The 22,285-nt window shown below is 38.9% G+C and overlaps 1 protein-coding gene across 5 annotated transcripts in view; it reads left to right on the forward strand.

The window, feature by feature from the left end:
* The window catches only part of hipk2 (homeodomain interacting protein kinase 2), a 133,987-nt gene that overhangs the window by 102,896 nt on the left and 8,806 nt on the right, over positions 1–22,285 (forward strand). For all 5 annotated transcript variants that reach the window (XM_051723917.1, XM_051723916.1, XM_051723914.1 and 2 more), the window contains 5 exons: positions 974–1,196; positions 1,344–1,465; positions 9,174–9,304; positions 19,577–19,756; positions 21,441–21,770. In XM_051723917.1, the coding sequence (XP_051579877.1) occupies positions 974–1,196; positions 1,344–1,465; positions 9,174–9,304; positions 19,577–19,756; positions 21,441–21,770 (986 nt within the window). The remainder of the gene's footprint in view (positions 1–973; positions 1,197–1,343; positions 1,466–9,173; positions 9,305–19,576; positions 19,757–21,440; positions 21,771–22,285) is intronic.

Consider the following 22,285-nt stretch of genomic DNA (forward strand, 5'->3'; position numbering starts at 1 on the left):
CCTCACCAGTTAGATCTGTGTGTATATTTAATCATAGCTTAGTGCAAAGAGGGATCATTATCTGCTGTTAATGAGACTGTGCAAATTCAATAAGTTGAAGAGTCTTGCATTGATGGAGACTGTAACACAAGAGCATTGATTGAAGCTCTCTCACCTCTCTTTTCCTCTTCCCTCTCACTTAATATGTCATTTTATGAAATATGCCTGAACCCTTATACAGCCAGCGCGGAATAACAGCTAATAGAGCATTTGTCTGGAAGTTGCTGAACATTGTTATGGTATTTGGACCGAGAAATTTCTCGAAATTTGACCCATGCTTGCTGTTTACAGTTGATGTTGTAGGGTTGCCATGTTGGTGTGACAAAGACAGAACAATAACCGATTAAAACTAGCCCAAATCCAACTCAATGCCAAAACACAAAATATGCCATTCTGAATGCAAAAACACAGATTTTATATTATGCATTTTCAGATTTCCTTTCATTTGATGGTCTGCTATATAAAGCTGTGGCATTAAAAAAAATTGCAAAGTTTAACATGCGTCAAGGTCATAACCTTTGAGTGGAAAAAAAACAAGCCTGATAAAGCCAATGTCATCATTGCCAGATGTTTTGTAAAATGTACAAAGTTACTAATGTTTTACTTTTATATTATATCAATTTAATAAAGACATGTACAATTAATATTGTTTGGGTTATATATCAAACCTTCAACTATGTTTAAAAGAAGTCCAGTTGCACAGAAAATTAGCACACCTGGCAACTCTGTGTCATTGGATCGCATTTTATTTGTACATCTATCTTCGTTTTGCTTATATCAACAGTTTATTTTCATTGTTTGCTATAATTTGGAATTTTGCCCCATAATCCCTCATTGTGGCTCCACCCACTTCCCATATACCACACCCACTTCTTCATGCTTTTATTTGTTTGTCTTTTGTTTGTTTGTTCGTTGAACCCATCAATTCCTTTAGGCCACCAACCTGGCTCCCTCTTCCACCAGTGCCACCCTTTCCCTTGCCAATCCTGATGTCTCCATTCTAAATTACCAATCTGCACTCTACCAGCCTTCTGCGGCCTCTATGGCCGCCGTGGCCCCCAGGACCATGCCCCTCCAGCCTGGTGCGCCCCAACTCTGTGCCGCCCGACCAGATCCCTTCCAGCAGGCCCTTATCGTCTGCCCACCTGGCTTCCAAGGTGTGTTATGCTAAAAAATTGGTTATACACAGTAGCTACATTGCAGATTTAATTGGCTCCTGATACACACTATTTATATAGATGATTGTACCAGCCATACTATGAATGTAGCCATCTAATGGTGTTCCCCATGTTATTTTTTCCCAGGTTTGCAGGCATCACCTTCTAAACACACTGGCTACTCAGTGCGGATGGATAATGCGGTTCCCATAGTAACACAGGCCCCTGGTGCCCAACCTCTGCAGATCCAACCAGGCCTTCTGACACAGGTATAGCAAGACATTGCCCCCATTGCCATAGCAATAAAAAGCCACATGTCCTAAACTAATTACACCCCTCAGACTTTCCCAAATTCACAATTACATCCGAATTTGGCTCCAAAGAAGAGCAATTAGCATGACCTACTTTGTTGTAATGATATAAGCATAATTCACTCCCCCTTCAACAAAGCCGAGATGACACTCTCATTTTGTGGCCAGTAGATTAATTGAAGCTGGGCTGAGTTTATCTCAGTATGCACTGCAAGCAAGTTAAAGGGATAGTTCACCCAAAAATGAAAATTCTGTCATTTACTCACCCTCATGTTGTTCCAAACCCATGTGACTGTCTTGCTTCCTTGGAACACAAAAGATTATGTCAGGCAGAATGTTAGCCTCAGTCACCATTCGCTTTCATTGCATCTCTTTTCCTTACAATGAAAGTGAATAGTGACTGAGTGTGCAAGTCCTAATGTTCTAACTAACATCTCTTTTTGTATTCCATGAAGAAAATAAAGTTCATAAAGGTTTGGAACGACATGAGAGGGAGTAAATGATGACAGAATTAGCATTTTTGGGTGAACTAATCCTTTATTTTTCACATTGTATGAACAACCGGCCTTTTGCTTGTTGGAAATTTTACCCCACTGTTGGGTTTCTTTCCAACCACATTTAAAGACCAAACAACAGTTTTCTTGAAGTTTGGGGTAGTCGTGGTGATGAGCATGATGAAGGTTGGTTAAAATGTCATACACTGGATCTGCCGTTGCTAGTTCGAAAGATGCGCACAAGCCTCCGTTACTAATACGTAAACCACACTTTGGAACTAGTTACGACAGCTTGGGTTGTTTCTGACAAGTTATTGGAAAAACAAGGATGTGTGTGTGTGTATGAGAGAGAAAGAGAGAGAGAGACGTGATTACCTTGCAGTGATGAACAGTAAAGCCGCCTTTTCACTGCATCCGACAAACGACAGACAATAGACCTGAAGTCATTTGTTTCCAATGGAGGCACAGGGGCTGCATGGGGATCAGACCATCTATGGATGCAACATTTTCGGATCTGATTTGAGCTTTGGCTGCATTGAAATATTTCAATTTATGCATCTAGATCATATGTGACTGCCCAATTGGATGTGGTGTATTCATTTAAAACTATCAGCGCAAAGTAGCCCTGAGAGCATGTCGCGACTCTCAGCTGTGATCGGCAGTAATGCTGAAGATGTTATTCTAACTCTATTTCTCTGCTATAGTTTTATAGCAAAAGTGAGAGACAATTCCGGATTAGCGGAGTGAGAGACAATTCCAGATAACTTGAAAGTAATTTGCGCACTGAATGACAACACAGTTTGTTAATGTCAGCTCGACTCATTCACAGGGCCCTGCTGAAAAGACCACACCAGCTTATGTTGTGTTTTAGGTGCTGGTCCCCCAGCATGGGATGCTGGTGAGCTGGTGTCTCCACCAGGCTTTTAAACTATCTTAACCAGCTTCATCAGAAAGAAAATGCAGGACAACCAGCTTCACCAGCTTGGTTTTGCTGGTGTAAAGCATAGCTACGCTGGTCCACCAGCTAGACCAGCACCAAGCCAGCACTAACCAGCAGAACCAGCCTAGACTAACATGGGAATTGCATGGTTAAGCTGGTCTTTTTAGCAGGGGGATGAATGAAAACTGACATATCTTACTGCTTGTGATTAACAGTGGTATGCCAGATTAAAATTGGCAACACATTTCCGTCTTTTCTCTCTGAATTCTTTAATGCTTCAGGGCCTCAACTACCCCCCTCAACCCAATCAGTCAGACCGCATCACTCTTGGTGCCAGTGGAGTGGGTCTCTACAAGGCCGCGGCTTTTATCTGGAACAGGAATGCAGAAAATGCGAAAACAATTGGCGAGGGAGCAGCGGTGCTCTCAGAGCCCTGGGGGTAACAAAAGGCTTTCACCCCGCGAGGGCAGAAAAGCTGTTAGAGGGGGTTAGTTTAGTTAAAGAGATTGCCTTGCATGGAAAACTCTACTCTTATCTGGGTTACCATGCCTGGGCAGACGGTACAATTACACAACCCAACCCAGAGTGAAAAAGGAGGATGCAAAGTGTCAGCAATGTAGGCAAAGGGCTTTGGGGACAGAGTTCTGATGGAAATATTCGTGTCTCTGTTGTCATGGGTGGAAAAAGTATGTAAAGGAAGCATTCAAGGTATGCACTTTAAAGCTGAAGTATGCCATTTCTGCGATACTAGTGCCACCGAACAGAACTGCAAAAATAAACAATGTCAAAACAGCTTTCTGATTCTGCTGTTGTTCAAACCATCAGATAGTCCCGCCCCCAACTCACGCCATTGGTTGAGTAACGTTGTTGGGGTGGGTCTAAGCGGCTCACTCAAAACAAACAAAGGAATTTTATAGTGCTAGTGCCACAAAGACAGTGTTTACAGTTTGAGAAAATTAACCTATGCATGGCTTACTTATAGTTCTCTCTGCATATTAAGCTGGGATAGAAGAAAGTCTTTTAACACTGAAAAAGTTACATATTTAAGGTCTCTCACAATAGCCTAAATGAAATTGCTAAATGTAAGTGCATTCCCATTGTCAAACGAATACATGCCAAACTTATTAAAAACATTAATAATGCCATTTAATAATGATATTATAATGTTTGCTTCAGACAAAACGCCATTTTCTTGCAATCCATGGCATGTGTTTCTAGTGCAACACTGCATCAATAAAGCATTTGGGGCCATGTGTTACAGTGATTTTTACCATGAGTAAGTGGTGTTCTCAGGCACATCGTGAAGTGGACACCATTATCCATGTTAAAATCACTGTAATGCATACCCTTGAGTGATTAATGGCTTTTATAAAACTGTGGCAACAGCAAAATGATATAAAAGACACCTATGTTCAATAAATAGTTATACATTTATTTAGAATAATAATCAGAATAAATAATTATTCACCAAGAAATGTAGTTCATTAGCCAAACTATAGGCTATTTATGGTAGCCAAGCTAAGAATGTGCAGTCACCGCTTTATGTGCATTTTACAATGACTTTGAGTGCAGCTCATCTATTTTCAAGTGAAAACTATCTGTTTTATAAATGGAAAAACAAAGTAACAGGAAATGTGTAATCACACCCGGACAAATATCGTAAAACGGGGTTACCACGGTCATGGATTTTAAACCTTAAAATGCCTGGAAAAGTCATGGAAATGTCTATAGTGAATATGAATTTTTGTAGTTATGCTAAGACCTGGAGGATCTTTCATCAGCTAGAAAATGCTCTGTGAGTGCAGTCTCTATAAAAATATCTTTAAAAATAAGTCATTATCCAATAATCTCAAACAACTGGAAAAGTCATGAAATTTCATTAGACAAAAGGTGTGGGAACCCTGTAAAAGTATTTTTTCCCTATCACCCTACCCTCCCTCTTTTGTTTGAGTGCTGTGGTCCATGCCAATTGGCCAGTAAATAGATGTGCAAAGGGTATTAAAGAAACAATTCATTAGTTGTACATTAAACTGCTAATCAATAAAGCTGCATTAAACTATTAGAGGTGCAGACAGTCTTCTTCAAGCTCACATCTTTAGACAAATTATGCCTGGCACTCCCCGCACTCCTCCACAGCCATACAAAGAAGCCCCTCACAAAGCCTCTGAATGGGGCCCCTGAATTTAATTAATGTCAGAGTTGATTTGGAAAATGTCTAACACATCAGCACACTGCCTGGGAGATGCCACATCTCTTTATTAAGGCAGACTCTTATCTTTTATACAAGCTGGAGCCAAGGCTGTACATGGTATGTATGGCCCAATCTCTGGCCTTCATCTAAATATTGGTGCCAAGGAATCGAGGGAGGGATATAAATTAAGTTCCAATTAAATTTGGGGAAGCTTTTTGTTATTCTACAGGGCCATATTTTTTGTTTTCTTTAATTTACTGGTGCTTTTCTTTATCAAAGCTGTCCTGCTCTTATAAGCATGCTTTTGTTTTCAAACCAAGGAGGGTGGTTGTGTTGCGATTTTTTGTTTTGTTTTTGCTTGTTTACAATGTATGGCTTCTGTGCATATTTCATGAAATGACATCTCCTGCATCTAGGCCTTGAATGCTGACAGTAGTGTGTCTTAAATAACTAAATGACCCCTTTGGTAGTTGTTTGGCACAGTTTAGCACTTACTAGTGCAAGTCATTTCTTGAAATAGCAGTATCCTTTTTCTCCTCTCTTCAAATACACTGGTGCAGTACACTGGCCTGTTTAGCTGTGGCATTGCCCTGTGACTAGATATAGCGGGTACATCATGGTGCTAGCAACACCAGGGTCATGGGTCCGATTCCCAGGGAATGCATGGAACACACTGATGAAATGTGTATGCCAAAAACACTAAGTCGCTTTGGATAAACGCATCTGCAAAATGCATTAATGTAAATCTAGATGTGCTGGGTTATGGCGGGTTCACACTGACAGCGAATAAATCGCTGGAGGTCGGAAAGTCTCTTTGCTGATGGATGCTAGTAGGCATTCCTACTTGACTGCAGCATCCAACTCTATCAGGAGGCGAATCACATGAGTTTAACTGCCTGCACTCTCGTTGGTTGTCTGTGTATAGAGTGCAACAGCGCCTGCCCACTTATTTAGCTGTCAGGGTTCTGGAAGTATTTTTCCCCATTAATATTTTGCATAGGCTTTTCATAAAATCCTCCATAAAATAGTTGTAAGCCATGAACCAAACCAACCAGCTCCGAGGTAAATCGCAAAATTATAAACTTTGTTTTGAAGTAAAAAAATTATTTGAAAATTGGACAAAAAAAAACAAAGATACAAGTCTGTGTACTTACTGTCTTTCATGAGGGCACGAACTACAATTCCATGAAGCATTGAGAATGATGTAATTGAATAAAAACAATGTGAATATATAAAACTGTTGATTTTAGTTTGTTGATTAGAAGTATAGAAACAATATTTTTTACGTTTATTACAAAATATTCCGATATGTACAAATATATAAGTAGTTTAAGGGTGAAGGTAGACCGACTTTGTTGCATCATTCACAGTACGTCATGTTAGTGGGCGGTCGCTCCGAGGCATGTTTCGCAGGCTTGGTTGGACGCAGTTCTCTGATTGATGAAGCTTTCTCTGCTGGACCATGGGTAATGTAGTTGTTTACCATGAAGTCTGCTATCAAATACAATTTTTAAACAATGAAGTTGAAATAACACAGACAGATGGCTTCAATGGAAGCATATACAGTACCATCGATGAACAACCTCAGAGCTTAAGGAAGGTCTGTCTAGGTTTAAGTTTTATAAGTTATTGTTGAAAATCAATGGAAAAAAATGAATGGGATTTTTACTTACTGACTGTTGCACTCTGTTGCATAGCTGCTTATTTGAACACTGCTAAACTTTGTTGCATCACCAATGCTCATGTCGCTAAAAATCAGCAACTCTTATTGAAATGACTCAAAGAAATGTTCCAGGTTCAATACAAGGTAAGCTTAATCGACAGCATGATTTTTATCTCATCCCTCATTAAAAAAAAGAAGCAAAAAATCATAGATACAGTAAGTCACTTACAATGGATGTGAATGGGGCCAGTTCATGTTAAAATACACATAACGTTATAGACACATAGACATTATATTTGTTATCATGATTTAAAATGTAATAAAATCAAGGATTTACTGCCATTTTGACATTACAGTATTTACGTTGTCATGACAGCGAAGTTGTAATACTGGATATAACTTTACATAGAAAAGGTTAGTAAGTGATTTTATCACAATAAAATCATGTAATGTTTATGTCTTGTGGCTATACTTTTGAAACAGTGAGTATTTTAACATTTACGGATTGGCCCCATTCACTTGCATTGTAAGTGCCTCACTGTAACCCAGGTTTTTTCTGGTTTTAAAGAATAAGAGGGACAAGTCGAAATTAATTTGAGTGGTAATCAACATTATGCCACAAATGCTGCCGATTAAGCTTTTAAGCTTAATTTGTATTGAACCCCGAATATTCTTTTAACCCTCAGGGTTGGATTTTTTCCTCATAACAGCGGAAACAGCTTCCATCGTTTTTGGGCATACAGATAAGTGTAAGACATCATTAGAAACTATAAAGGGTCTACTTTTATTTGTGTACACTCACAATAACAACAAAACCTTGTGCTTTTGTAAAGTAAAGAAAATAAACAGGGTGCGCTTTCAGCCGTCTCCGTCTCCGCAAGCATCTTTCTGAAACAAGTCAAAAAAATGAAGTGAAACTCTGCGAATACTTATCAGACAAACATGATACATATGTCTAAAGAAAGCTTAAAATTGAAATTTAAAACAAATATTCTCCTGCAATGTAATCTGTATGAAGCAAAGCGATGTACAGTTTCTCCTGGCTCAGCTAATTATCCCTAATGTGATCCCACCCACGTGCAGAGGGTGCTATTCATACGGTAATGTGCCGAGGCGATCAATGCAAATGGTAAACGCCCCCGAGGCAAGTTATATATATATTATATATGTGTATATATATATAATAATTTTTTTTTTTTTTTTTTTAATGAAATTTATTCCTGTGATCAAAGCTGAATTTTCAGCATCAGTCTTCAGTGTCACATGATCCTTCAGAAATCATTCTAATATGCTTATTTGCAATGTTGAAAACAGTTGTGTACAATTTCTTTCAGGATTCTTTGATGAATAGAAAGTTCAAAATAACAGCATTTATCTGAAAAAGAAAGCTTTTGTAACATTATACACTTCCATTCAAAAGTTTGGGGTCAGTAAGAATTTTTATTATTATTATTATTATTATTATTATTATTATTTGTTTTTTTTTGTTTTTTTTGGAAAGAAATTAATACTTTTATTCAGCAAGGATGCATTATATTGATCAAAAGTGACAGTAAAGACATTTATAAATGTCACAAAAGCTTTCTATTTCAGATAAATGCTGTTATTTTGAACTTTATATTCATCAAAGAATCCTGAAAAAAAAAATTATATATTGTGTATATGCCCTATATCAGATATTACATTTTATTCTGTTCCCAGAGGAGGGGTCTTTGTCTCCTCAGGTGTGAATCACATCAGTATTCATCATTCATGCCTCCTCGCATATGGCCTTTCTAACACTAAAAGTGTCTTACAAAAGTTAAATGACTATATTGTTTTGTATGAATGAGTGATCAGGATGGTTTTCACATCATTTTGTAGCAAAAACTTCAGGCTACAAGATCCAGTTCTCAAAAGTCTTGTGAACAAATGTTTAGTATGTGTTATATGGCCTTATTTCAGTGACTTAAAATTTTTGTTTTTTCAAAAACCACACATAAACGTTATTTTCTCAAAAATACAAACATTTACATACATGTTGCTCACATATTATTGTAGCCCAGTTTGTGCTGAATACAGTGTTATCAGACTTTAGCCATTAATATGTTTTTAAGCAACCGAAAAAAGCACAAATGTCAAGGCATGTCAAAAGCTCTCCAGGGCCCAAAACACCCTCAGACCCCAGAGGGTTAACCTTTATTGAATCTGGAACATTCCTTTAATGGATGTGTAATGAATGACTTTTGGTCATTTTGTCACTACAAATCATTGACAGTGTGAACACTCATCAATGGATCTCCATATGAGCAGAACCAGACCTCTTTGGTAGTAACCCTTTCTTTATCTTGCTTTCTTTCTCTCTTCCTAACCCCTTTCCCTCTACCCCGACCCTGCAGCAGGCCTGGCCGTCTGGCACCCAACAGATCCTCCTACCCCCGGCATGGCAGCAGCTTACACATACATCCGTGCAACATGCCACCGTCATCCCAGACTCCATGACCAGCTCGCAGCCTCTGGCCAACTGGAGGTGAGATACCACCATACCCTCACTGCTAAAGAGGACAGTTCTGCAGCCCTGTGTACAAGAACTTGCTAGATAGTGCATCCCATTTTCTCTTAGACCTTGAGACAAAGGGAGACAAAAATAATGAGTAACATTTGCAGCGCCCTCACTGTTTTTTTTTTTAAGCTGATCTGGTTCAGTTTCATCATGGTTTATAGGGACTCCATTGGTTTTAAAATCAATTAAATCCTCACAAATGCCAACTGAAAAGGGATTCATCCTATACACATTCTTGCTGATTCTAAACTGGTCTTGTGGAACTCAAAAGATCTATTTTAAGATATCTTGACTGGTGATCCATATATTTCATGACAGTTTGGTAGCGCAAGACTGGGTTTTAATAATCTTCTAGATCAGTGGTTCTTAAGCTGGGTGCGTGGAGAGTTTGAAAGGGAGGCCTAAACACACAGACTATTTATAATTATTCATTTATTACAGTTTTTTTAATCGCGAAAAAGTGCCCATAAATACTTAAGCAACACATGTGTTTTGGAAGTATTAATGAATATTAACTAAATTATAATAAGGATCCAGATATCCGGGAATGATGTAATTTGCTTGATGGCCTTTAATAGCAAAGGTCTACCATTAACAGACACACAGCTGTCACAAGTAAATGCCTTGAAGCTTCATATGCGGTCTCACAACACATTGCTAAATGGAAAACCTCACACCATTGGCAAGACATTGGTTTTGCCTGCTGCAAAAGCTGTGTGTGCAGAATCATGTTCGGTGAAAGCTCTGCAGTGCAATTAAGTTCAATTCCACTGTCATACTACACCCGTCAGTCGCAGAATATCTGATCACGCCAATGATGTTAGAGAACAATTACTGGACTTAATTAGGCAGAGCCCATACTATGCAATAAAGCTAGATGAGAGAATTGATGTTGCTGGACAAGCACAAATACTCTCTTATGTAAGGTTTGTGAAAGTCCAGAATATTGAGGAAAATGTTCTGTTCTGTCATCCTCTTCCATCCCACACAACTGGCGAAGCAATTTTTAGTGTCTTGGATCATTTCATTCAAGATGAAAAAGTGGGCCGGGAGAAATGCAATGTTGGGTATGAGTGAATCGTAATGCACATTTAGCGGCTCCTCTAGCAAAATGGACCCATTGCATGATTCTGTGAATCACTGGCAGCCAAAAAATGCCCTAACAACTGGAGTATGTTCTGCAGCAAGCTGTACATGTAATTCATTTTATCAAGGCACGGCCACTGAACTCACGCTTGTTTTTTTTAATGTGCCAGGAAATTGGGGTCTGAACATGAGCAGCTTCTCCTGCACACAGAGATCTGCTGACTCTCAAGAGGGAGAGTGCTGTAGCATCTTTGTGACATGCAAACCTTCTGCTTCTTGCTGACAAAATCAGTGCTTTTATTCCAAAATTGGACCTCTGGCGTGATCGTCAGACTTTGACATGTTCCCATGCTTTTCCGATTTCACCAAGGAATTAAGCCGGTCTATAGATATCTCTCCTATTACACCTGCAATATTAGCACACTTAAATGCACTGAAACAGCAGTTCTGATCCTATTTCTCAAAGGACTACAGTTATTTTTGTGTGTTCGAGATCCATTCATTTGCACAGCTAAAGATCTTACTTTGGAAATGGAAGAATAAAATTTCGAATAAGGGAGAGACAGCAGGTAAAACATCTATTTGGCACTTTTTCCATTGCCTTGTTTTGGGAGGTATTAATGGACGCGTATCATTAGTTGTGTGACACAGCTATAAAATTGCTTTTGCCTTTCGCCACCACATATTTGTGCGAAGCAGGGTTTTCAAAATTGACGTTACTGAAGAAAAAAAAAACGCTATCGTGCACATGTCGAAGACGATCTCGGACTGTCCCTGGCCAATATTGAACGCGGATTGAGCTGCTTTGCAGAACAATGCAAGCTCATCTTTCACACTGATAGGCCACATTTGACTGCATTTGTTTCTAGATGCATATAATAAAGCATATAAAAAAATATTATTCTCCTTCATTGATTTTTCTTCTTTTTCAACAATTGATTGTTCTTTATTAAAGTTCAAATTCTTATTCAATTTAAACTTCTTATCCAAGTTCTTATTCATCAATTTCTTAATGCCTAAAATAAAAAAGGGCATATTACAGACAGACAGAGTCAGGAGCTTCAGTTAAAGTTCACATCAACCATCAAAATGGAGAAAAAATGTGACCGTGGCATGATTGTTGGTGCCAGATGGGCTGGTTTGAGTATTTTTGTAACTGCTGATCTCCTGGGATTTTCACACACAACAGTCTCTAGAATTTACTCAGAATGTTGCAAAAACCAAAAAACATCCAGTGAGCAGCAGTTCTGTGGACAGAAACACCTTGTTGATGAGAGAGGTCAACAGAGAATGGCCAGATTGGTTCGAACTGACAAAGTCTACGGTAACTCAATCAGCAGGAGAGAGAGATAAGGAGGAGCCGGGGACGCCAGAGAGAGAGAGAGAGACACACACGGAGCAATGTTTGTGTGTGTCTGCGTGTCAGTGTTCTGCTGAAAATCAAAGTTTTATGTTGTGTTGTGTTTAATTAAAAGTCTTTTTGGTTGATTTCCCGCTTCCTCCTTTCTGATGAACAAGAGGCTTGTCTGCCACAGTGGTGCCGAAACCCAGGATTGGAGGAATGTAACATGGTTCGTTGTTGTGTGGGAAGGAGGAAGCTGGGACCGGGTGAACAATCCATGTCAGATGTTTATTGAACACTTTTCAGTGTATAACAAAAGCTTGCTTTTCAGCAGACACGTTCAACATAAAGACACACACACAGACAGCTTTGTGCGTCTCTCTCTCTCTCTCTCTCTCTCTCTCTCTCTCCTGCTGATTGGGGCAACTCGGCACCAGGCATGCACCCTCACGGCCCGGCCCTCCTCCTCATATATACGGTGTACTGTGTGTGTGTGTGTGTGTGTGTGTGTATATATATATATATATATATATATATACACACACACACAGTTGAAGTCAGATGTTTACATACACCTTAGCCAAATACATTTAAACTCAGTTTTTCACAATTCCTGACATTTAATCATAGAAAACATTCCCTGTCTTAGGTCAGTTAGGATCACTACTTTATTTTAAGAATGTGAAATGTTAGAATAATAGTAGAGAGAATGATTTATTTCAGATTTTATTTCTTTCAACACATTCTCAGTGGGTCAGAAGTTTACATACACTTTGTTAGTATTTGGTAGCATTGCCATTTGTTTAATTTGGGTCAAATGCTTTGGGTAGCCTTCCAAAAGCTTCTCACAATAAGTTGCTGGAATTTTGGCCCATTCCTCCAGACAGAACTGGTGTAACTGAGTCAGGTTTGTAGGCCTCCTTGCTCGCACACGCTTTTTCAGTTCTACCCAAAAATTTTCAGTCAGATTGAGGTCAGGGCTTTGTGATGGCCACTCCAGTACCTTGACTTTGTTTGTCCTTAAGCCATTATGCCACAAGTTTGGAGGTATGCTTGGGGTCATTGTCCATTTGGAAGACCCATTTGCGACCAAGTTTTAACTTCCTGGCTGATGTCTTGAGATTTTGCTTCAGTATTAATTTTTACCACATAAATCAACTTGCCAAAACTATAGTTTGCTAATATTAAATCTGTGGAGTGGTTAAAATTAGTTTTCAATTAATTTACAGTTTCAACTTAATTGTATGTAAAGTTCTGACTTCAACTGTGTGTATATATATTATACATTCAGAGTAAATTCTATAGACTGTTGTGCATGAAAATCCCAGGAGATCAGCAGTTACAGAAATACTCAAACCAGCCCATCTGGCTCCAACAGTCATCCAATGGCACATACAGTGCATAAAATCACGCAGATACAGGTCAGGAGCTTCAGTTAATGTTAACATCAGAATGGGGAAAATGGGGAAAACCATGGCATGATTGGTGCCAGATGGGCTGGTTTGTGTATTTCTGTGACTGCTGATCTGCTGGGATTTTCACACACAACAGTCTCTAGAATTTACTTAGAATGGTGCCAAGAACAAAAAAAAACATCCAGTGAGTGGCAGTTCTGTGGACAGAAATGCCTTGTTGATGAGAGAGGTCAACAGAGAATGGCCAGATTGGTTCGAACTGATAAAGTCTACGATAACTCAGATAACCACTCTGTAATATTGTGGTGAGAAGAATATCAGCTTAGAATGCTATTCTGAGATGCGGGTTGGCGCTGTTTTGGAGTCACGATGGGGACCTACACAATATTAGACAGGTGGATTTAATGTTGTGGCTTATCGGTGTATAGTGTTGATGAAATATGACAATGTTTACTTTTAAGTGTTTATACTGTAATACGTTGTAGTTTATTGTAGACAGGGGCGGATTATGATTAGCAAGGGTCCCGGGACCAATTTTCTTTTATAATTGTGAGAGCTTTGAAGGGCTGAAAGGTGTGGGGCTCAAAAAGAATGGTCATTTGGTCATTTTTTGGGAAATTCTGTTTGGAACGTCCCTACAGCTTGGTTACCATTATTTTTCCATCGAAAAGCCCTGCTAAGGCATCATTTAAGCCTTTTCAAAGTATCTAAAAATACCCTAGACTACATTACATTGACAGAATATTTAAATGAGCTATGAGTCTGTTTTGGAATGTTCGTAATTTCAAACTTCAGCTCTCAAAACTTACACACAAGCCCTTTAAAAGGTGCTCACATGACTGAGCTGTTGAATTAGCCACCCCCCTCATTCTAAAACCCTGCCCTCCAGAGATCATTTTGAGAACAAAACTGAGCAAAAGAGCGACATTATTTGTTCCTGTGGCTGTCAACAGTGTCACAATCGCACTCTCAACTGACAAACATTTATAGCCTCAATGATCCGCTTCAAATACAACACTATGAGCATGAGCAAAATGATTGACTGGTGAAAAGCGTCAATGTCCGCGGTCTGTGGACACATATTTGTTTGCTGTTTACAAAGTCTACATCTGTCACAGAGACCGGTGAAATATCTTAGGACACTTATTTCATAAATATCTTTAAGGGAGTAGGAAAATGTTTTGCATACTTTTCCATGAAAAAAAATCGCTTACAGTACATTTAATCTGCTTTAAGGTGCTTCCTCCTTTCTTTCTTACTGTTAAACCTGTAAAAATGTCTAACTTCAAGCATTTTAAACTTTCAGGCAAGGTTTTGTCAGACCAACATTATAGTTTGTCTCAACAAACTTTACATACTGTATCTAGTTTAATCAATACTTTTGAACCACACAAAGTAAAATATTAATATTTTCTTTTTCCCAACCACCTAAGCCTAAGTAACCCAAGTTATTTTTTTGTAATGTAGGGCAAACATGCAGTTGTAGCAATGAGTAGTATAATAAATGTTTTTGTTCGACAGCACTTTCATACAAAGAGTAAAGCTTAACCATATAAAGCCTAATTAAATAATAGTCAGAAAATTATATTTTTAAACCTATTTTTCTATAAAATAATGAAATTTAAAGCACATGTTGCTTGAATTCAATAAATACTAATTTTGGAATATCAGTAACAATATAAACATTATAGTTAATTTTACTTTATCAAAATCAGCAAAGATTTCACACAAAAAAGATGAGTGCATTAAAATATGAAGGTAGCTATTCTGAAAATTAATTTACAAGGTCTTCTTCTTCCAGAAGAGCATGGAAACTTTCACCAGGTGGCGTTATAAGATTATAGAGTGGCTCAAAAAATGTAATTAGAAACACGAAGGCAAAAGGCCTTATAAGAGGGCTGGGGGCCCTCATAGTCACAGGGCCTTGTTAAGGGGGCCTTGTATAAGCTGTGGGGCCCACATATTTAAGCATATACAAACATTTGTTTTCAAAGTTGATGGGCTGCGAGACCTTGCTATAACCTACATAAAATGTTTCAGTGTTGAATGAACAACTGATCCTGTTGATAGATTTAATTTATTGTTCCCCTTAAGGGAAGACATGCACATTCTGCAAAGACACTCAAAGAAAGTGAATTGCAGGCAGGAAAAATGCAGGAAACAGGAACATCATAATACAATTCATTTTAAACATGATAAAACATATCACTACTGTACATGTCTCATCTAATAATTATGGTCTTTCACTGTTGAATTATTCATTTAGAATCACAGCATGAAAACGTCACATCATCATCACTACTCACAGAGAGCTCAGGAAAAACACAGTTCCTTTTTATACTCAGTAATAATGCCATGTCAAAACATGTGAAGCATTCACAAAGGCCAACGCTGAATAGAAATGAACAAACTCTCAAAATTTCTAATGAACTTTCAGCACATGTACACACACCTGTTAGCACAATGATGCTATTGTTTATGTAATGCATTGCGCTCCGTTTCTGGACGTATCGTAGCCAGATCATAACGTGGATAATATAAGTAATCCCCACTGTTGACTTCTTACCAATAAAGTGAAAAGAGCACACAAACAAATTATTCCAGTCTTTTTCAAACAGATGTTCCTAAGTCAATCCTTCTGTAGGCAGCCGACAGAAGAAGCAGCATCTGGGACTGGAGCGCTTTGCTTTGCGAGTGGTTTCTGATCATAACATTGCTGTTTTAGATAAAAATTTAGTGTCTTTTGATTATTAGGATAATCATTAACTGCACATATTGTCCGGGGAATTCTAAAGACATCTTACAAAATTTAAAAAGCAAGAATCTAACCGCATGACACGTGAGCAAACAGAGACCGGCTACACACAAAACGCCAACCAATCTCACTTCGTCTAGCCAACTGGAAATTCCGCCCACCTAGTGAAATACAGTGGACTCACTGAGAATATTGTGGATAGGCTACCAATTTAAAAAATACCATTGGCAGATTAACTGGCTTTCTTTCAACATATTATCAAATCAGCACAATCCAATATCGGTCGACCACTAATTTGTATCTATTTATATAATGGTACATAAACCAATTTGAATGTGATATACACTGGAGGCCAAAAGTTTGGAATAATGTACAGATTTTGCTGTTGCGGAAGGAAATTGTACTTTAATTCACCAAAGTGGCATTCAACTGGTCACAAAGTATAGTCAGGACATTACTGATGTAAAAAACAGCACAATCACTATTTGAAAAAGTCATTTTTTATCAAATCTAAACAGGCCCCATTTCCAGCAGCCATCACTCCAACACCTTATCCTTGAGTAATCATGCTAAATTGCTAATTTGGTATGAGAAAATCACTTGCCATTATATCAAACATGGCTGAAAGCTATTTGGTTTGTTAAATGAAGCTTAACATTGTCTTTGTGTTTGTTTTTGAGTTGCCACAGTGTGCAATAGACTGGCATGTCTTAAGGTCAATATTAGGTCAAAAATGGCAAATAAGAAACCGCTTTCTCTAGAAACTCATCAGTCAATCATTGTTTTGAGAAATTAAGGCTATGCAATGCTTGAAATCATCAAAGAACTGAAGATATCATACAAAGGTGTACACTACAGTCTTCAAAGACAAAGGACAACTGGCTCTAACATACAGAAAGAGATGTGGAAGGCCAGATGTACAACTAAACAAGAGGATATGTACATCAGAGTCTCTAGAAATAGACGCCTCACATGTCCTCAGCTGACAGCTTCATTGAATTCTACCCGCTCAACACCAGTTTCATAACGGTAAAGAGAAGACTCAGGGGTGCAGGCCTTATGGGAAGAATTGTAAAGAAAAAGCCACTTTTGAAATAGAAAAACAAAATAAAAGGTTAGCGTGGTTAAAGAAACAGACATTGGACAACAGATAATTGGAAAAGAGTGTTATGGATCTTAACCCCATTGAGCATTTGTGGGATCAGCTTGACTGTAAGGTGCGTGAGAAGTGCCTTGAAAAGACAGCCACATCTATGGCAAGTACTACAGGAAGCATGGGGTGAAATGTCACCCGAGTATCTGGACAAACTGACAGCTAGAATGCCAAGGATCTGCAAAGCTGTCATTGCTGCATGTGAAGGATTTTTTGATGAGAACTCTTTGAAGTACTTTAAGTAGTTAAAATTGTAATAGTAAATTTTCACTTTATTTATTTATTTTTTCTTCGATTTTCTCCCCTTTTTCTCCCCAACTTGGAATGCCCAATTCCCAATACGCTCTAAGTTCTCGTGGTGGCATAGTGACTCGCCTCAATCCGTGTGGCGGAGGACGAATCTCAGTTGCCTCCGCGTCTGAGACCGACACTCCACGCATTTTATCACGTGGCTTGTTGGGCACATTACCACGGAGACATAGCGCGTATGGAGGCTTCATACCATTCTCCACGGCATCCATGCACAACTCACCACGCGCCCCACCGAGAGCGAACCACATTATAGCGACCACGAGAAGGTTACCCCATGCAACTGGGCCAATTTGATTGCTTAGGAGACCTGGCTGGAGTCACTCAGCATGCCCTGGATTAGAACTCGTGACTCTAGGGGTGGTAGTCAGATTCTTTACTCACTGAGGTACCCAGGCCCCCCTACATTTTCACTTTATTAATGTCCTGACTATATTGTATATGACTGACACACTGTGATTAATTGAATGCCACTTTGGTGATTAAAAGTACCAATTTCTTTCCATAAGAGCAAAATCTGTACATTATTTTAAACTTTTGGCCACCAGTGTATATAAACAACTAAAAAAAAAGAATAAAAAAAAAAAAAAGAGTTTTGGCCACATTTGACTGCATTTGTTCCTAGATGCGTACAATTACTCATATACAAAAACAATTATAAATAATGATTCGCCTTCTATATATAAATTTTTGACTCACAAACATTCCTTTTGCAAATAGAATAGAAAAGAAGAACAGGGAGCCCTGCAACAGATGTCATGGCCCCCACAGAGCCCCCCACTGAACATCGTGTCAGTCTGGGATTACATGAAGAGACAGAAGCAATTGAGACAGCCTAAATAGATAGAAGAACTGTGGCGATTTCTCCAAGAAGCTTGGAACATCCGATCTGCCAACAACCAAGAAAAACTGTGTCCAGGTGTACCTAGGAGAATTGGTGCTGTTTTAAAGGCAAAGGTGGCCACACCAAATATTGATTTAGCTTTTTAATGTTTACTGGACTTGGTATGACGTTAATTGAGAAATGAAAACTAATTATGGCATTATTTTTGAAGACATCCTCACTATGCAAAATTTTTCACAAGTGCCTAAAACTTTTGCACGGTACTGTATATTACTCATAATAACTCAATAATATAATCCACACTTTTTTATAAAGTGACATTTGGGGGTGGGATGCCATTGAGAACCACTGTCCTAGATTATGGACTAAGGAGATCAAATTATCTAGGTTGCTTAGTCTGCACCTACAAAGCCAACATGCCTTTTGAATTATTAATTTAGAATGAAGAAAAATAATATTTTAAGTAATTATTCCGGTTCAGCATATTGTATTTGGGATTCTGTATTTAGAATTCATGTTGAATTCTTGTATTAGAGGCATTCTTGTCTCAGATCAGTGTGTGCAGAAGTGCTTCTCTGGCTTGGACAGATTAATGGAGTCGGATCGTGCTTACCTGCATGTCTTGAGCGTATTATGGATAAATCACTTTAGCGCCTTAAACTCAGCCCACAGGGCTCAGTTGTCCTGAGACAGTCCTGTTGGAAAAGTGTCGCACTTTGACTGCAGAGTGAGGAATTTCTCCTCTGAGATCCATTGGCACTCTCTATGCTCTATTTACTGCAGTCACTGCTGCCTCCTCTGACCAAATGTTGCATTACATATATTCTTCAGTTACAGTAGAAACTGTTGTAAATGCTGATTGTTGAAGATTGGATACAGTTCTAGATTCTAGTCCCTAATAAAATGAATATGTTCAGACCTGCATGAAAGGAGCTGAGAAGAAGCTTTTTAAGGAGCTTCTTCTCAGTGTTGAGGAGACTACCTTAAAACTACCTACACGCTGCTCATAAAGTAGCAGTCAACCTACTCTTTTTGAAAACTAGCTACACTACAAGCTACTAACAAAATGACATTGCTAAATTCAGGGGTTTTGAATGAATAAATCTTGGTTAGGGTGGCAACATTAAACTTGAACAGATACGTTCTGATAAACAAAAAGAATATAACATCAAAAACATTATGAACAGCAGCATTCAGCATTTATTTAGGAAATATCTCATCTAGTTTTGCATCAGGTGAATTTAATAATGTTTAGATGTTTAGGACAGGATTTTTGCACTTTGTTTTAATACACTATTTATAGGACATGGCTTAATTTTGTTTGTTTTGTTTCAGGAATTCACATCCCCATGGCAGCCATTACAATCCCATAATGCAACAGCCGGCCTTACTGGCGGGTCACGTCACTCTGCCCTCTCAGCAACCTCTCAATGTGGGTGTGGCTCATGTCATGAGACAGCCATCAAACAATAACTCCTCCTCCAAAAAAAACAAGCAGCACCAGATGAACAACAGGTCAGCCAACACATACATCAATAAGCTCTTTCCAACTGCAGGTACTAAAACCCGTTTTAGGTCATTTTCCCCGGGAATAGTACTTTTTGTCGTTTTCGCACTTGAGGAACTATAGTTCCTCAAAGCCGTTTAAGGGGATATTTTTTAGCTCCTACTCCATGGTGGGTACTTCTTGGGCGTATAGGGACTTTGGGAGGTGCTGCAGCCTGTACTTTGTCAAAAATCTATGACACACAAAGCATTGAGAAAGGAGAGGAGTCCACAGCTGCCATCTTTAAACAAACTAGCTGCTAGCCTGCAACTCTGCTCTAATTTTACAATTCCCTTAACATAAATAACATAATAGGTATTTACGTAAAGCTGCGCCACCTGCTCTGTATTGTTTTTGGGAGTAGCACACACCCCCCTAAAGTGGCAGATACCCTGGGAGTGGTGATTACTGTTTTTGGAAAAGGTCATGAGGCATCAGTGTATTACTCCCTGCTGATTCAGAGTCTGGGGATCGGAGCTTTAACTTCTATCAAGAGATTATGGGAGAAAGATTTAAACTTGGTATTGGAGGAGGGAGTGTGGGCTAGGATTCTAAAAAAACTTCAAGTCTGCATCTAGAGATGCAAGGGTGTGCCTTATGCAATTTAAGATTTACATAGATTCTATTGGACCCCCTCTTGATTGCATAGGCTTGGTCTTAAAGACACACCCACCTGCTGGTGATGCCAATCAGAAGATGGAGACACAACCCAAGTTTTTTGGGGGTGTGGTAAGATCCAAGAATTTTGGTTGAAGGTACAGAGTTTTGTGTGTGACGTATTGGGCACTCAAATTTCATTTTGCCCCAGACTCTGTATTTTGGGAGATGGGGTGGTCATAAATTTAGGGGATAAACACAAACAAATTGGGTTTTGACCAGTGTTATGATTGGTAGGCAGGTTATTTTAAGGGGATGGAAGTCGGATGGAGCCCCTCATTTCCGAAGTGGTGTGCGGAGATGGGGAGGGTGGCTGCTTTCGAGGAGGGGTCAAGCAGAAGGATGGGGGTTAAGAATTTGTTTGATAGGAAATGGGGCAACTACTTAATGTTTTTGGGATCTCTCGGGGAGGGGCGGTGGAGAGAGTAGTTTTGTTTTAATTATACATGATTATTATATTTTCTTTTTTGTTTCATTTTTCTGTTTTTGTGTGCGTGTGTGTATTCCTATTGGGACCACAGGGGTCATCGTTGGGGGTTGGGGTGTGTGATTGGGAAGGGGAGGGGTGATAGTGGGGGTTTAATGTTAAATGTGATTCATATATATGTTGTGGTTTTTTCTTTGTGATAAGTCTATGAATCAACAAAAATGTTAATTTAAAAAAAAAAAAAACATAAAACTGTAATATACTTTGGAAGTACCATGGCACAGTGATGGTATCAGATGGTAATATTTATATGACAGGGTATTTACATAGTACTTCAAGGTACTTTCTTAGAATACCATGGTATTACTATAGTACATGTCCAGAAAACATGGTATCAGATTGTAATATTCATATGGTATTTACATGGTACTCCAAGGTACTTCAAAGAATGCCATGGTATTACTATGGTGATTGTCTAAAAAACATGATATCAGATGCAAATGTCTTCTGTTTAACAGCATAAGAATAAAAAGAAATGATTTGAACTGCTGTTCTTCGGTCTTTCACAGGAACGTTTCAGCCTATGACGTGTCCTCCTCCCAGGTGGTGGCGTCACCTCAGCGATCTAAACGAGTGAAGGAAAACACCCCTCCACGCTGTGCTGTGGTTCAAAACGGGCTGTCCTCTACCTGCGCCCCATCACAGACCTGTGGGGGTGGAGGAGGAGGGGGGTGGGGGGGAGAGCAGGCATGTAGTACCACACGAGACCACCACGGCCAGCACAAACCACTGCGCCAAACCATTGTCATCCCAGACACCCCGAGCCCAGCCGTCAGTATCATCACCATTAGCAGTGACACAGATGAGGAGGACGACCACAAACAGCCCACTAACACCAGGTCAGCACAATGAAAAACGTCCACTCTTTTGGGGGGCACCGTTTCGGTGTAGCTCACTCATTGGCTCCCCACAGTAGTAAAAGTTTTCTCCCAGGTCCCATGAATTTATACAACGGCCCTCCGTAAGGACAATGTGAAACAGCATTTGCAGTGTAATTAATTTCTGAAATATGAAATATTTTTGAATAAAACACAATGTTTAGCTGGTAATGATGAAGGCTAGAATTTTATCCATCAGGATTTAGTTTATGTTCAGCTATGATATCGTTTGTTATTATTTAAAAAAAAAAAAAATTTAAAGGTTCAAATTTATTAAATTTTGATGAAAGATTATAAGTCAGCATTTGTTTACTATGGAATAACGTACACTGATAAATCATGCACAGTAAGACCAGTGATATTTATTAAGAAGGTAAACATGATCAATTTCACTTTCATGTTGTCTCTAAAATGCCAACTCAACTCGGAAAATACAGGATAATGCCTTAAAATTAACATCTGTTTGGAGAGTTTAA

Source organism: Myxocyprinus asiaticus, chromosome 18 (genome assembly GCF_019703515.2).
Source record: "Myxocyprinus asiaticus isolate MX2 ecotype Aquarium Trade chromosome 18, UBuf_Myxa_2, whole genome shotgun sequence".
NCBI lineage: Eukaryota > Metazoa > Chordata > Actinopteri > Cypriniformes > Catostomidae > Myxocyprinus > Myxocyprinus asiaticus.